Source organism: Castor canadensis, chromosome 13, assembly GCF_047511655.1.
Source record: "Castor canadensis chromosome 13, mCasCan1.hap1v2, whole genome shotgun sequence".
NCBI classification, from domain to species: domain Eukaryota; kingdom Metazoa; phylum Chordata; class Mammalia; order Rodentia; family Castoridae; genus Castor; species Castor canadensis.
The window spans coordinates 92263192-92279483 of record NC_133398.1 but is presented as its reverse complement, the minus strand read 5'-3'; the positions used below and the strand labels follow the sequence as shown (position 1 = coordinate 92279483).

At 35.9% G+C, this 16292-nt stretch overlaps 1 protein-coding gene across 3 annotated transcripts in view; it reads right to left on the bottom strand.

The window, feature by feature from the left end:
* Positions 1 to 16292, bottom strand: part of Ubqln1 (ubiquilin 1) — a 41904-nt gene that overhangs the window by 6478 nt on the left and 19134 nt on the right. For all 3 annotated transcript variants that reach the window (XM_020165668.2, XM_074052296.1, XM_074052297.1), the window contains exons 2-7: positions 15660 to 15811; positions 13770 to 13885; positions 11551 to 11813; positions 10614 to 10772; positions 9989 to 10223; positions 1278 to 1420 (exon numbers count right to left, since the gene is read on the bottom strand). In XM_020165668.2, coding sequence (XP_020021257.1) covers positions 1278 to 1420; positions 9989 to 10223; positions 10614 to 10772; positions 11551 to 11813; positions 13770 to 13885; positions 15660 to 15811 — 1068 coding nt within the window. The remainder of the gene's footprint in view (positions 1 to 1277; positions 1421 to 9988; positions 10224 to 10613; positions 10773 to 11550; positions 11814 to 13769; positions 13886 to 15659; positions 15812 to 16292) is intronic.

Sequence of the window (16292 nt, the reverse complement as noted above, 5' to 3'; positions counted from 1 at the left end):
AATAAAATTCTTTCATAAAAATGTACTTGCAATGCAAAAATTTTTAAATACAAAAATTATCTTAAAAACTTGATCTTTAATTATTTCAAATTCTATGTTATTGAGACTTTAACTTCAAAGACACCTGCTTTATACTTATTAGTATGGCTCTGAAATTTAATAGACAAAAATAACTTCATCTGACAGAATGAAGTAATTCAAGGCTTTTAAAATTGAAGACTTAGATTAACTATGATGTATTTCGGGTTCCCACCACTCAACTGAAGCCATTTCAGTAAGCAGTAAATATAAAGTGCGGATGATCAAGTCTTGTTTCACATCCTCCATAGCTTTTCCTGCCTACAGGTGATAAATCTAGGTGAAACATCAGCAACCCAAGTGCTGAATGCATGGTTCAAGTGGTAGATCACCTGCCTAGAAAGCACAAGGTCCAGTACTAGAAAAATATTAAAGCTCCCCAAGTAATCCTGAATGTTTCAGTCAGTGTTGAGATCCACTAATTTTTTCAATTATGTCCCTTCAGAAACAAATTAGAAAATAAATAAATTAACAAAAGATCAGTATACTAGCCGGATGCAGGTAGCTCACGCATGTAATCCTAGCTACTTAACTATTTCAGAGGCAGAGATCAGGAGGATTGCAGCCAGCCTGGGCAAATAGTTCATGAGACTCTATCTCAAAAGTACCTGGCAGAGTGGCTCAAGTGATAGAGTGCCTGCCTAGCAAGTGTGAGGCCCTGGGTTCAAACCCTTGCACCACCAAAACAAAACAAAAAACCACCAGTATGCTAATAGGGTATGTGTGTATGTATATGTGCATGGAAAGAATGGGAACACTGTTCCTTTAAGTCTGCCTTCTACATTAAATGAACAGTTTCAGGCTATACCACACATGTCGTGTTCAGCATGACTATTACAATCTTACTCATCTAATACATAAAAGTATTTCAAACACTGATACTGCTCTTAATTGCTTTCAAAATTCCCATTTCACAGAAGATTCTATCTTCATGAGAGCAATTCCAAACTTCTATACTCATCTCCTTACTCAACTTATGTAGATTCTGTAAACCTGTACTTGTTCTAATCAATAAACAGCAGAGATGAAGTTGTTCTGATTGTATATGAAATAAACTGTGCTCCCAAAAATTAAAGATGCAGTTTACCTACGTTTCTAGTGTTGAAATGTCATAATAAAATGTGCCTGGATCAAAATTATTGGACTACTCAGTTCACAATGCAGTTTTTTTCTTTTTTTAAATATAATTACAAACTCACCTGTGCAGCAAGGTCAGGGTTCTGGCTGAGTGACTGCATCATGCTTCTCATGTATGGGGCAGATAACATGTTTTGCATAAGCTGTGGGTTTTCAGTTATTTGCTGCAACAAACTCTGCATTCCTGGTGTGTTGAACATACTAGCTGAAAATTTATTAAAAAAAAGAAAAAGACACTGTGCTAAGGAAAACACATATTAACAGAAGTGAGTGATTTAAAATATAATACATACTCTGCTAAAATTTTAGTAATTGCAACTAAGTACAGTAATTTCCCCTTATCCACAGATTCACTTTACAGTTTTGGTTACCTACCCATGGTCAACCCAAAATATTAACTGGAAAATTCTAGAAATAAACAGTTCTTAATTTTTAAATCACGCTGTTCTGAGCAGCATTATGAAATCCATGCTGCCCTGCTTCATTTCTTTGTCCAGCATATCTATACTATATGTGTTAGCCACCCATTAGTCACTTAGTAGCTAACTCATTACTTAATAATGGCTCTAAAGCACAAGAATCGTGCTTTGGCAATTCAAAAGTGCCAAAGAGAAGCTCTAAAGTGTGCAATCTTTCAATGCAACGATGAAAGCTTTTGACATAGTAAGAGAAAAAAAATCACATGCTGAAGCTGCTAAGATCAACAGTAAGAAAAAAAATTCTCTTGACTCCATGAAATTGTGAAGGATAAAAAAAATTCATGTTAGTTTTGCTGTTGCTCCTCAAACCACAGACAGCAATACTGGCCACAGATAGTGCTAATTGCTTAGTTAGAGTGGAAAAAGACATTAAATTTGTGCAAGTAAGTGTAAGGAAAAAATGTGGCATTAGTGATTAGTACTTTCTGTACTTTTACGCATCTACTGGGGGTCTTGGAATGTAAGCCTGTAGGAGGAGGTATTACTGTGTACATATTATTTATCAATTGAACTAAAAAACAAATTTTAAACTAAGATCACCAAAAGTACATGTCAAACATATACCCGAGTAAAAGAAGAATTATGATTTTAAAATCACATTTAATGGCAGGACTAGATTTTAAAGTCAATTTAAGGCAAAAATTAGGTATGTTCAAATTACTGTTGAAAAATCCCACACAGAAATCTGAGCCACAGTCTGAGCCAACTTTTCCTCCAGGATTGCAAAAGATCACTTAATTAGTATCATATTCAGCAGTCAATAGTGTTCACACTTAAGCATGAAGGGAATAAAGATGCAAAATCTCAGTCCCATTGTCACTGAGTGAAATGTGGGCATATTTAACATTTGAGACCTTACAGCATCTAAAAGCAGTATCTGGAGCCAGATTACCTGAATTCAAATCCAACCTAACTATGCAACCTTGGGCAAGTTATTTAGCTTCTTCATACTTCCATTTCCCCGTCTGTAAAATGGAGAAAATAGCATCTACTTCATAGGATGGTTGTGACAATTCAATTAATGTGTAAAGTGCTTGTTACAACTATTCTTGTGTTTTTCTTTTTTGATGAAAGCTGCAGCTGAGTTTATATGAAAATTCAAAATGGGATGACATAATTATTTATATAAGCAAATTTGCTTTGAAAACCATTTGTTAAACTTATATCCAGATTTTCAATTGCTAAATGGATATACTCAAACTCAAACGTATTCTAAAACTCATTATGTCAAGTAAACTCATTAACTTTTTCATTTCCCTTTTGTTCTTCCATCTAATGTACTTTTTATTAGGCTTAAAACATTTGACTCTTTCCACTTATCTTTCTAGTTTCTTGCAACTGCTGCTTATAATAATTTTTACTTTTTCTCTTTTCTCAAATTGAGTGTTTCAATTCATTTTTTTCCACATCTAATGAAAAGAAAGGGCTGGGTGTGGTGGCTCACAATCTGTAATCCCAGCGTCTCCAGAGGCAAATATGGGAAGGATCACAATTCAAGGTCAGGCCTGGCACAAAGTTAGTGACTCCATCTCAGCAAACAAGACAGGCAATAGTGTCACACACTTGTCATCTCAGCTATGAGGTAGACATAGGTAGGAGGATTATGGTCTCAGGCCTCCAGACAAACATATGAGAGACTCTTCCCAAAAAAATAGTTAAAACAAAAAAGGGTTGGGAACATGGCTCAAATGGTAAAGTACCTGCCTAGCATGTACGAAACCCTGAGTTCAATTCCCAGTACTGACGAAAGAAAAAGAATCTAATGAAAAATATTTTGTAAAACATGGAAACTATCTGAAACAAATTTCAGTGTCTATATAAACCATTCTGTTGAAGAGTCATGCTGAATCATTTATTGTCTATGGCTATGCTTTTGTGCTAGAAAGCAGAGGTAGAGAGTATTTATGACAGACTGTACTGTTGTTTGGCATACCACAAACCACAAATTAGTGTCAGTTATAGTTCATGCTATATGAAATCACTCTAGCATCTTGTTTTCCTTAATTACCAGTGTATACCAATCATATAAGAAGAAAAACGGAAGAAGGAATAGACTACAAATATGCTTTTAAGGCACAGTGGAATATGGATTACTTTATCAAATGAGATGGAAAAACACTGTGTTTATTACGTAATGTCACTAAAGAATACAATATTGCCAGAATAAGCACTTATAATATTCCAGACTAGTATGGTGGTGTGCCTGTCTTATCACAGCACTCGTAAACTGAGGCAAGAAGATGGCAACTTTTAAGCCAGCCTAGAATATACAGTGAGACCCAGTCTCAAAAAAACAAAATCCCCAAAACCAACATTCCCCACTCACAGGAAAGCAATGGTCAGAAAAATTACAAAATTAAAATGAAAGGCTGCAATCAAAGTTTTCAAATGGCTTGTTAGCCAATCAAGGAAAGTCTTGTACTAGATTAGCTAATTGCAGCAGCCAAATGTGCTCTGAGAAGACAAACCTAAGTCTATTTGCCTTTGAGGGAGAACAGTTTCTTTCTCAGAATTAAGGGCACCAATATTCAATTCATTAACAACACAAATGATTTTGAATGGCATTTCTTGATTCTTGATGGGTCAACAGATGTTACTGATACTGTTCAGTTCTAGTTTATTTGGAGAGCCAAGGTCAAGTCTGAAGTAGCTGAAAAATTAACTTCTAAAAAGATCTGCATTGGGGCAGTGGATGTAGCTCAGTGATTTAGTTTCAATTCCCAATACCACAAAAAAAGACCTGCATAGAACAACTAAAGTGAGACTATTTCCAGAGAAACTAAGGATTGAGAGTTCAAGGTCAGCCTGGGCTACATATCAAGACCTCGTCCCCCAAACAAACAAAATAACAAAAAGAGAAGCAATCTGCTAAGGTGCACTATATTTGCTATTTGCAAAAATGTGTAATATGTGTGGAGAATTAAAAAGCATTTGGTTGGACAAATTTACAAAGCTTATAAAAACATAAGGTAGGGCTGGAGGGTGGCTTAAGTGGTAGAGTACTTGCATAGCAAGGGCCAGGCCTGGCCTTGAGTTTGAACCCCAGTGCTGCCAAGAAACCAAAAAAAAACAAGGTATTTGTTTCATTCATCAGCAGGGACTTTGAAAAATATTGTATTTGTATTCTACCTTGTTATTGAACCAGTAGGAGTATCAATGGTGAATATCATTTACTCTAATAATTTTATCCAGTCAACTCCATGAATTTTTGTCAGAAATATTTCAATATCCTGACATGCTCAAACAAAAAGCATAGAAGAGCTTAGAAGAAGTAAAATTTCATTGTAGTATTTTATTATTAGTTCATGGCTGTGATATTTTCCTAAATGAGAACTACCCAACAAACATTACTTTTAACTTTGGAAATTACCTTTTTCTAGAGACTTGATGTTTCTCAATGAATTTACCCTTCACATGTGAAACTCACTATAATACAGTCATTTTGATAGAACTGTTACAAGCAATGTAACAGTTGTTATTACATTAACAGTTATTACATTAACAGTTATTACATTAACAGTTGTAATTACATTACAAGCAATGTCAAGCTGTTTTATATGCTTTTTGTGCCATCAAAAATTACAAGTAACCAGATCTTTGTTCTCACAAATGTCCAGGTTTACTTTTGAGCTCACACTTCCAGCATCATTTTTTAGACCTTATTTCAAGTGCAAAGGTAAGTCCATGTTTTAAAATTCATTAAGCTGTATAATTGAGGAGCTACCACTTCACTTTCCATTTCAAGTGATTACAACATAATGGCATGCTGAAAGCAAACAACTTATAGAATTCTACAAGCCTTCCACACTGATGGATGTGCCATTAGAATCACATACTTTTAGAATGAGTTGTTTTAAATGAAGTAGTCTCATTACATATCAGTATTAACAGATTAGTATCCACAATTTTGGTAAACAGAACACTCAACAAAATGTTATTCCCCAAAATCCATTTCTCTCAGTAGATATGAGGAAAATACTGTTCTCATTTATTACTGTATTTTAATTTCACCAACAAAAGAATTTGTGGAAATTTGGTCTCTGATGATGTAATAGTCTCAATTTTGCCTCTGTGTGCAAAGCCTCAATATATTGTCTGATTCTTTACAAAAAAGTTTTCCAACTCATGCTAAGATGTCATCTAAAGTGTTTACAGGCAAGAGTCAAGAAATTAACATGTGTGTGGAACTTAAGTGTTGAGTAAGAATTATAAGTGTGCAAGTAAGTATGTTGATAATTTGATAGACCAGCAGAATAAGCTGTTTTTGCTGTTTCTTGTTTTCTTTTGATGGAAACATTAACATGAAATATTAGAGTATTAAGCCATTAAATTAAAAACCCAAGTAAAATGTTGAAGATCAGGCTACAGTGGCTCATGCCTGTAATCCCAGCTATGAAGGAGATTGTAGTTAGGATGATTCTGGTCAGAAGCCACCACAGGGCAAAAATTTGAGACCTCATCTGAAAACAATAAAAGCAAAAAGGGATAAGGGTGTGGCTCAGATGATAGACAGCCTGCCTAGTAAGGGTGAAACACTGAGTTCAAATACCAGTACAGCCAAAAAAAGAAATGCTGCAAAATTTTTTGTTAGACAAAAGTTGTTACTGTAGCCTACCCATCAAGATATCCAATTAAATCCTTGCTTTGCCTGGTCTATAATATTTTAGGTGGGAACAATGCATTTCTCTTGGTAAGAATCAAATAAGAAATAAAAACTGAATATAGGATAATTTTTTACTTAAAAATGGTTTTCAAATTTTTAAAGACTTGTATTATATCCAGAAACCTCATGATTCTCATTGTATTCTATAAATATGTATCACTGTGATCATCAATCATACTTCATTCTGATTCTTCTCTCAGCAATGAATTTTTAAAAAGTTCCTCACCTTTACAGTTCCTCTACCAAGACACAAGTATCTTTTAAAACACATCCAGGCTTTAGATCAAAGGCAAACACAACAAGGGGATTGGACTTTGATCACATGAGGCAGCGAGAAGCATATAAGGGAGGTACGAGGATAGGCAAGAAATCCTAAAAACCCAAAAAAGCAAAAAAAACCCCAACAAGATAGCATTTGATGTCCTCAATGCAAAGGAACTAATGCAGAAACTTTAAAGCAACAGAGGTCAATAGGAGAAGGAAGGGGACCAGGAACTAGAGAAAAGGTTAGTTTGAGAAGAATTAATTTAGAATGTAACACATATGTATAGGAAAGCAATGCGAGTAAACTCCCTGTATCTCAACTAGCAAAAACCCTTGGTCCTTCCTATTTATTGCTTATAATCTCTCTTTAACAAAATTAGAGATAAGGGCAGAATAGTTTCTGCCTGGTAGCGAAGGAGTAGGGAAACAGAGGGAGGGGGCAGGGGAAAGGGAGGGGGAAGTGGGAAAGGGGGGAGAAATGACCCAAACATTGTATGCACATATGAATAAAAGAAATTAAAAAAATAAAAATTAAAATAAATAAATAAAACATATCCAGGCCCTCTCACTTTATGGAAGTGCTCCCATGTTTCCATTTCTTCCTATTTATATGCCAAATATAAGTACAGTTATGGTTTGGGTAAGTGTCTCCCAAAGGCCCATGTGTTGGAGAACTGGTCCCCAGTTCTTATTAGGAGGTGGCAAAATCTTTAAGAGATAGAGCCTTGTGGAAGGAAATTAAGTCACTGTGGAGATCCCCAATATCCCATGAAGGGAACCTTCCTTCCCTTTCTTTCCATTCCCAGCAACCATGAGGTGAGCAGCTTCCTTTACCAGACTTCCAACCATAATGTACTGCCTCAGAACAGGTAGAAAAGCAATGGGACCAAGTAACCATGGACTGAAACCTCTGAAGTATAAGCCAAATTTAATCTTTCCTCTTAAGCTGATTTATCTCAGGTATAAAAAGCTGACTGAAATCATTCCTCTGTGAATTGAACTTAATTCACAGATAAATCAGCATTTGATGTTTTAACCATCTGAATAGTTGGAAGGAAAGATAACTATTTGAGTCTCACCCTCAGAAAAGTAAATTCCCTATCCATTCAACCCAACATAATCGTCAGTTTTATAAAAATAGATGGTAAGCTCCACCACGAAAGATTCTGATCCACAGGGTCTAACGTTAAGACCTGGAAACCTGGGTTGTTTAAGATAGGCTCTCAGAGGCTGGAGGTGTGGCTCAAGTGGTAGAGTACCTGCCTAGCAAATGCAAAGCTCTGAGTTCAAACCCAGGGGAGGGGTGGCTGGGGGAGGGTCTCCCTATGTTCCCTGGGCTGGTTTTTGAACTCCCAGGCTCAAGTGATCTATCTCAGTCTCCCCAGTAGTTGAGACTATGGCATGCACCACTGTGCCTAGCTGTGGAAATCTGATTTTTAACACATCTGGCAGGTACTCTGCTGCAGCTAGTTTAGCCCTGACCTCAAGACTGGCTTTTTAGAGTCTACTGATGTGGAATACAAAACCAGACTAAATTCAGGGATCATGTGCTCTAGTAATAACAACACAGGTAGCCATACGTTCCCTCTTCACTTTAGTTTATTTACCATTGAAACAAAGCTACCATCTACTTCTCTCAACATGTAAAAACAGAAAACTGCCTCTGGAATCTTCAGTAACCCTTCCACTATAATATATACAAGTGATTAACCATCACATAGTTAAAACTTTCTTCAGAAAACCAAAAACTCTAATAAGAGTGAAGCCCTGAGTTCAACCCCAGTCTCCCCCCCAACAAAATAATAAAGGTTTATTTTAGATTTTAGAGCTGGTGGAGTGGCTCAAGTGGCAGAAAGCTTGCCTACAAGCACAAAGTCCTGAATTTAAAAACAAAACAAAACAAAAAAAATACCCTTTTTCTTTTGCTTATCACTGGACATAAACATAAAAAGAAAACAACTGGATTATTAGATGTCAGGCTCTAAGAACCTTACCAAAAGCAACAGAAACACTCACAAAGGAAATAAACTATGCAAACTGTGAAATGGAGCATTTGAACATCTTGCTAAATACCCAAACCCCAGCCTTCAGAAAGCAAGAGCCTCAAAAATGGACACACATTCAACATTACGATAGGTTTGGTTCAAGAATCCCAAAACAAAACTAAAGAAAGCAAACAGCAAACATACGCAGAAGAATAAGAAGCCTAACAGTAACAATTACTTATGGATATAGCCAAAACCAGACCTTCCCAGAAAAATATGAACACAACACTCAGGCCCCAATTGTGCCTATACTGTGCCTTCATTTATATAGATCATCTGACATGCTCATTTCAACTCAGGAGATGCCCAAATTTTAAGGTCTCCACACACCACTCTTTTGGCCAGAAAATAAACTCTTTTGGCCCTTGCCAAAAGATCCTACCATATAAGGCCTTTATCCTATTTTAGAATCTCAATTTTATTGTCAAAGCTTTAATTCTAATTCTTTTGCCTCTTCATCTCTGCAAAGTAGAGAGATGCTAGGCAAAAAAAGAAAAAAAGTCACATATGTTGTAATGATACCCACAGAAGGCAGTATTTTTCAATAATAAGGAACAAGCTAGAGAGATACACAACATTGTGATGGATTTAAAAAACAGTAAGTAAAAGGAAATAAGACACAAAAGACTACATACTGTGCAATTCCATTTATATGAATTCCTAAAGCGGGGAAAACTAATCTACAGTGGCAAAAAGATTAATGGCTGCTTATATGGTTGAAAGAACTAAATACAGAAATGTTTTGTGTCTTAGAGTGGCAGAAACCTAGCTGTATAAATTCACTGAAGCAGGTAGAACTGAATATCTAAAATCATTTTTATTTTACCTGAATTATATCTCAATTAAAACAAATACATAGTGGGACTATTAAATTACTTTCTTGCATCTTTGTCACTAATTATTTTTCTACTTTCTACCTCATGTCCTGGGTTAATGGAATGACCTCATAATCAAACTTTTTTTATTAATTCTGGCTTCTCCAGTATGTTCTTCAAATAGTAACTAGGTTGATCCTATTATTGCTTTAAAAATGTTGTGCCATTCCTCTGCTTAAAATCTTTCCATGAATGAGTTCTGGAGATCTACTGTACAGCACAGTGACTACAATTACTAATTACTCTATATTTGAAAAATGCTAAGAGTACAGACTTTCGTTTTTCTGACCGCAGAAAAAATAAGTACATGAACTGATATGGGTATGTTAATCATAAAAGGCAGGCATATTACTGGACACACACGCGAAACCACAGGTAACAATAAAAGCATTATTTTCATTATTCATGTAAATGAGAACAACGAGAAAGCATGACTTATAAGCATACCTCCTACTCCAGGCACCAAACTTGGCCCAGTAGTACTCTGCCCAGCAGTGGCACTGGTAGCACTACCAGCTGTGCCACCCACAGTGCTAGTGGAACCACTGGAAGCCGATGAACTCTGAGAAGCCTGTGGAGCCCACGGATTGGGTAATGGGTCTCTATTTTCTGTACGAGAAGGTTGACTACCTTCGCCTGAGGATGTACTGCTCACTAAGGAAGCAAATGGATTACCACCAAACTGTAATAAAGACACAAAAATCATAAATAAGCTTTTGTTTTAAATAACATAGGAAACTTTTTTTTTTTGGTGGGACTTAGGTTTGATCTCAGGGCTTCACATTTGCTAAGCAGGTGCTCCACCATTTGAGTCACACCTCCCATCCATTTTGGTCTGGTTATTTTAGAGATGGGGTCCCAAGAATTTGCCCGGACTGTCCTCAAACCTTAATTCTCCCGAGCTCAGCCTCCCAAGTAGCTATCATTATAGGCATGAGCCACCCACACCTGGCCTTGAAACTATTTTTTAGTGAAATCATATTTCCTTATAAAAACACCCTCACTTCACATGTATTTATTTGTATTAGATAGGAGCTACTCCTAGGCCCCAGCCTCAGAGCCAATGGATCACCTGCTCTTGTGCAGCACTCAGCATCGGTTCCTGAATATCTGTATACATGCGCCGTAAAGCATTGTATCCCCCAGGAATACTTTCTAAGTTGCTTAAAGCTCGGTCCTGGTTTCTCATCATTTCCTGCATCATTGCTGGATTCCTGGCAAGTTCCAATGTCTACAAGAAAAATTTCCTTTAAAAATGGCACTGAAATACAAATGGAATTATTTTAGCTATTAACTCTGTTAAAGTTTATAGGAGGCCATTGTGTTGAACTAGCCTCTTGCCCTAGGCCCTGGCACACTGAATGGAGCCACTTGTGCTAAATGCCAAGTAATCAAGCTGAAAAAGGCTTCTGTAAGAAATAAAAACAAATAAGCAGAAGACTCCATCCAATCAACCTCAGTCAGTATTGTAACCCAATAAGTAACTGCAATAACCCATCTGCTTTTTGTTCTATTTCTCTTTCTTCAGTCATTTTCTACCTCCTGAAAGCTAACCTCCTTTGCTCAGCTCATGGGAACACTTATTATATTTACAGAATAAGGTGCCACTAAGATTCTAGAATCACAAATAAAAGCCAATTTAGAGTTTTAAGCCAAATTTGTTGTAGTATTTAAGTCAGAAAAATGTATTTTTTAAAATTTCTATAGATTTTACCTCAAAAAGCAAGCTAACATTTATGGTATCAAAAAAAAAAGCTCTCTGTTATGAATGACTGCCCATCTCCAGAAATGGACTTTTTGTTTCTCAAACTATTTAAAAAGAGCTTTCAAGTATAGCAAAAAAAATTCAATGTTAAAATAGCCCAAATTAGTAGTTTGTTGAGTTTTCTTAAATGATGATTAGAATTTCTCTTTAGCTTAAGAGTATCTACAAGACAATTTCTGTAACTACAGAAAATTAAGAATACATAATTTTTTAGCTAAATAAACCATAATAATTTTCCACATACTTGTCTCATTATGTCTGGATTATTGAGCATATGACTAATTTCTGGATTCCTTTGTATCAACTGCTGCATTTGTGGATTGGCCATAATTAACTGCCTCATCAGGTCAGGATTTGACAGCATGCTCTGGACGAAGGGATTTTCCATGATCTGGACCATCATTTCAGGGTTGGACAAAAGTTGTCGTTGCATTTGACTCTGTAGTTCAGAGAAGTTGGTAGTATTCAAACCCAAGCTACTCAGACCTGCAAGTCCTCCAAGACCACCTTAGATGACGAGGGGGAAAAACACACATAAATTTTTATTGTTACCACAACTGTGCTAAAACATGAAGATGCAAAAATGTCAGCTGACTTAACAATCCATTATAAAAAACTACTTTACGACAAAAATAGAATTCATATTACTTATCTATGTTTAATTCCTACGTTATGGTTTAGATAGAAGTATCTCCCTCCAGCCTCAGATGTCAAAAGCTTGGCACTCAGCTAGTGGCACTGTTAAGAGGTGAATGGATCATGAGAGCACTAACCTTACCAACGGACTGATCCCTGATGAGTTCAGTAGGGCCTAGTTGAAAGGAAGTGGGTAACAGGGTACATGCCCTTGAGGGGGAATTATCTTGTCTCTAGACCTCTCTGGACAATTTAGGCTGCCATGAATTTGAGGTTTCACCAGATAACCTAAATTGACTTATATAATTCCTGCAATGGATAAGAAATGAGATACAGAAATAGACAAGGGCTAAATCTTAAAAATCTTTCAAGAGACTAAGTCATTTAAAATGTCTTCTAACAGCACTGTGAAAAGGAATCAGAGAAAATATTATGGACAAAAAAGGTTGAGGTCCTGTATTAAGAGAACAGGAATAGGAAATAGCTTATGAGGTAGGGTGGAGAAGAAGTTATGGACCAAAAGACTCAGAGGAAAAGTAGCAATTTGAGGGGTAAGACATGAAGTTTTTATATGTTTTTTTATTTTTCTTAGTTTTCTGAGATATAGGCTAAAATTTCTTAAGAGAACATCAGGTAATACCTAAGAGGTGAATACAAGGCATGGTGTTCATTAGTGGTGTGGGTCGAGGTATAAATTTGAGAGTCACCAGGATATAATATGATAGTCTGGGAGAATAAATAGACTAAAGGAAGAGAAGAAAATCAGGGCACAACTCCAGGTAGCAATATAACATAAAGGAACCACAAAAAAACCCAGGGGGGAAAAAAAAAAACAACTGGTCATAAAACCAACTAATAGGAAAATTTTGAAGGACAGATTTGTAAGCATTAAGAAATTGACTTACAATTTTTAAAAAGTGTTCACTACATTTGTACTAATGTCAATGACAATCTTATCAAGGGAATTTTCAGTGAAGTGATGTGGCAAAAAATGGAATGTGGTCAGCTTAGTGAAATAAGAACAGCAAATATTTAAATTTAAAAAGTTTAACTCAAATATGAATACACCAATCCATGTCATGCTCTGAACTGCTTCCAACATATATTTGTCATAATATAACTAAACAGCTAAAAAACTCATATGGAAAGGGTAAAAGGTGCCAGGCACCAGTGGCCCACGCCTGTAATCCTAGCTACTCCAGAGGCAGAGATCAGGAGGATCACAGTTCGAGGCCAGCCCAGGTGAATAGTTCTTGAGACTCTATCTCAAAAAAAAACAGGATCAAAGATGTGATCACTGACATGTAAAAATAGTACACATAAAACTGATAGATGAAAAGCAGTTCAAGCTGATGCAGGAGCTCCATAACCATTGGGCTTGCTTTCAGGCCATAGTCCTTCTGTGTGTCAGGATAGTTTCAAAGTAAAGTGCAGTCTGATTCCTTCATTTCATAAAAGGGAAAATTATTACTTTGCTAATCATACCTTATGATCAACAATAAGCTAAATTTCCTTAGATGCAATTGCGTGGTAGTCAGATCAGGTACACATATAGTGAATCTCTTTCATTATTAAACATAAATATGTCACTTACTGACTGATTTATAATGTGAGCTAATCAAGCATACCGGTATCCTCACCTATTTCCTTAATGCCTACAAGTATAAAAGTAAACTATAAAAAGTTTTAAGTTGTTTTGTTAAAGTAACTTCATGTTTTTATTCTGTCATTTTATCTGAAAACACTCTGGGAGAAAGAGGAGTTGTTTTAGTTTTGCCTTTTTTGTTGCTGTTGTTGTTCCCTATAAAAATGAGTTAAGCCACTTACCTAAACCAAAAGGGTTGCTAGTAGAAGAACCAGATGTGGAGTTACTATTAGGAGCTGATGAAGTGGTAACATTGCTTCCAGTGGTATTTGTTTGCTGAGCTGAATGATCTTGAGGCCTAGGGATGACAATTAAGTCACAATGTGAATCAATGGAGCTAATAATTTTTAAAAGGACCTCTAAATTCCAATAACCAGAAATAAAGGTAAGCTCTCATATAAACTCAAATCATAAATATCCTGCAATAACTAAGCATTATGAACAAAAAATAGAAACACAGTGAAACCTTTTAAAATCCAAAATATACTGCTATGCCCCTCCTCTCTGAGTATAATATACACAAATAATTCATTCCTTCCACTTACATTCATTGTATTTTGCGGGGGTGGGGGAACGAGGGAGATCAGTCACCCACAGAAGACCATCAGTGATTACCCATACCCACAAAGTTTCACCAGATAAACAGCTTTCTAATCTATCCCCTTCTGAATCTACAGGGTTAGGCTCCTGTTTTACTTAAATCCATGAAATTGTTAAAAGAAAAATAAGAGATTTCACCAATAACTGAAAAATCAATATAAGTAATAACTAGTTATTATTAATACTATGACTTTATTAGAGAACCCTTCATCTGATACAAGAGTTCTGAATCTCACTGTTTCTTTCATTTATTCTAAGGTATATAATTTTTCATTTTAACACCTCTGAAATTGGGCTGTCTTAACTGCCTGACAGCCAGGCACAAACTACAATGTCTCCATATATGTGCTCTATAGGACTTCAGCTGAGTGACTGAGTACATTTCTAAGTTTAATTACCATATATAGTGTCCTCAGTAAATGTGTATCATTAATTGGCATTGAAAAAAGTTATCATGCATGTAGAAAAACACAGGAATAGAGGAATAAATTTCTTAAAAGGAAAGCAAATATTTGCTCTTAAAGGAATCCATCATGAAAATTTGCTAAACAGGTGTTAATGGCTTTGAAGAAAATCCTGAAAAAAACATTCCAGCTGTATTTTAAGAAATGCTGCACCATCAATGCTCACTAGAACACAGTTTGATACTGTATGGAAAAATATGGACACTGATGTCTAAGACAAGGGGGATTTGACAGGTACCTGTAATCCTAGCACTCCATAGGCAGAAGGTAAATCTTGAGTTCAAGGAAAACCAGGCTACATAGTGAGACTCTGTCTCAATAAACAAACAAGTGAGGCACCAGTGACTCACACCTGTAATTCTAGTTACTTGGGAAGCTGAGATTGGGAGGACTATAGTAAATAGTTTGAGAGAACCCATCTCCGAAATAACCAGGGAAAACGGGACTGGAGGCATAGCTCAAGTCTGCTTTGCAAGCTTGAAGCCCTCAATTCAAACCCCAGTATAAAATAAACAAACAAACCAAAAAACCCATGGGAACAAAAAGAATGAGACCCAACATGAAGTAACTTTAGGAAGGCCTTAGTCAATTTATTTTATTTATTTATTTTTTGTGTATATCCAAAAGAATGTGACCATATTCAAGTAAATCTAAGGAAACTCACTAAGGATAAAATTTTAAATAACAAGAAAACACAAGTTTCATTAGAGTATTCTTTCTCAGTGATACATAAGTAAGGTTTCTCTTAAAAATTCATGGTATGTTACATTTAACAAATTATGAGAGATCTGTAGTTTGTTAGGAGACGAGTTACCAAGCTCTTGTCTAAAACTTTCCCTAAAACTAAAGGAATAGATAAAAATGTATTAACTTAGTTGTTATCTAATGCAGATTGTCTAAAACATATAATGCCTAAACACTGCTGAACCCTCTAAAATGAGAGAACAAAGATGTGGTTCAGTGGCAGAACATTTGCCTAGCATGAATGTGTATCTTCTAAAAACATACCTGTTTTGAGTTTTGATGACGAGGTGAACAGTAAGTCCATCATGAATACCATGTTGACTCAAAGTATCTTGATCTTTTAAAATTTTTCCAGCAAATATCAATACAAGTTGATCAGTATGTGATTTGAAGCGTTTAGAGATTTCTTCTTTGAACTAATTAAGATAAAAATAAAGAGGTGTTTGCATAGCACTATCCAGATTGGCTTCCAGAAGTACCTCAAAGAGGCCCCCACAATAGATACAACAACTCAAACAACATAAAGTATCTTTTCTGTGTATCTTGATCTTAGTGTATAATGATTACCAGGTCACTTCTACTGCAAAGGTCTTGTTATAGGTGCCTATATTTCATAATCAATCCTCTACTAAGGTCTAATAGTTTATTGTTGTGAAATACCCTTCTTAATTCTTTTTATGTCAACCAAACCAAATTTAGTTCGGGCCACAAATTAGCTCTTACCAAGTTTGCCATAACCTATTCCTCAGATTTCCATCTCCAGTCTGCTCTTTCTAATTCCATACATATACGGTCAGCCCCAGTTCTCAAACTATTACACTAACTACACTAACTGTCCTTCCCACTTCTTTCACTCAACATTTATTAATGGTATGATGGAGAAGCAAATATAAAAAG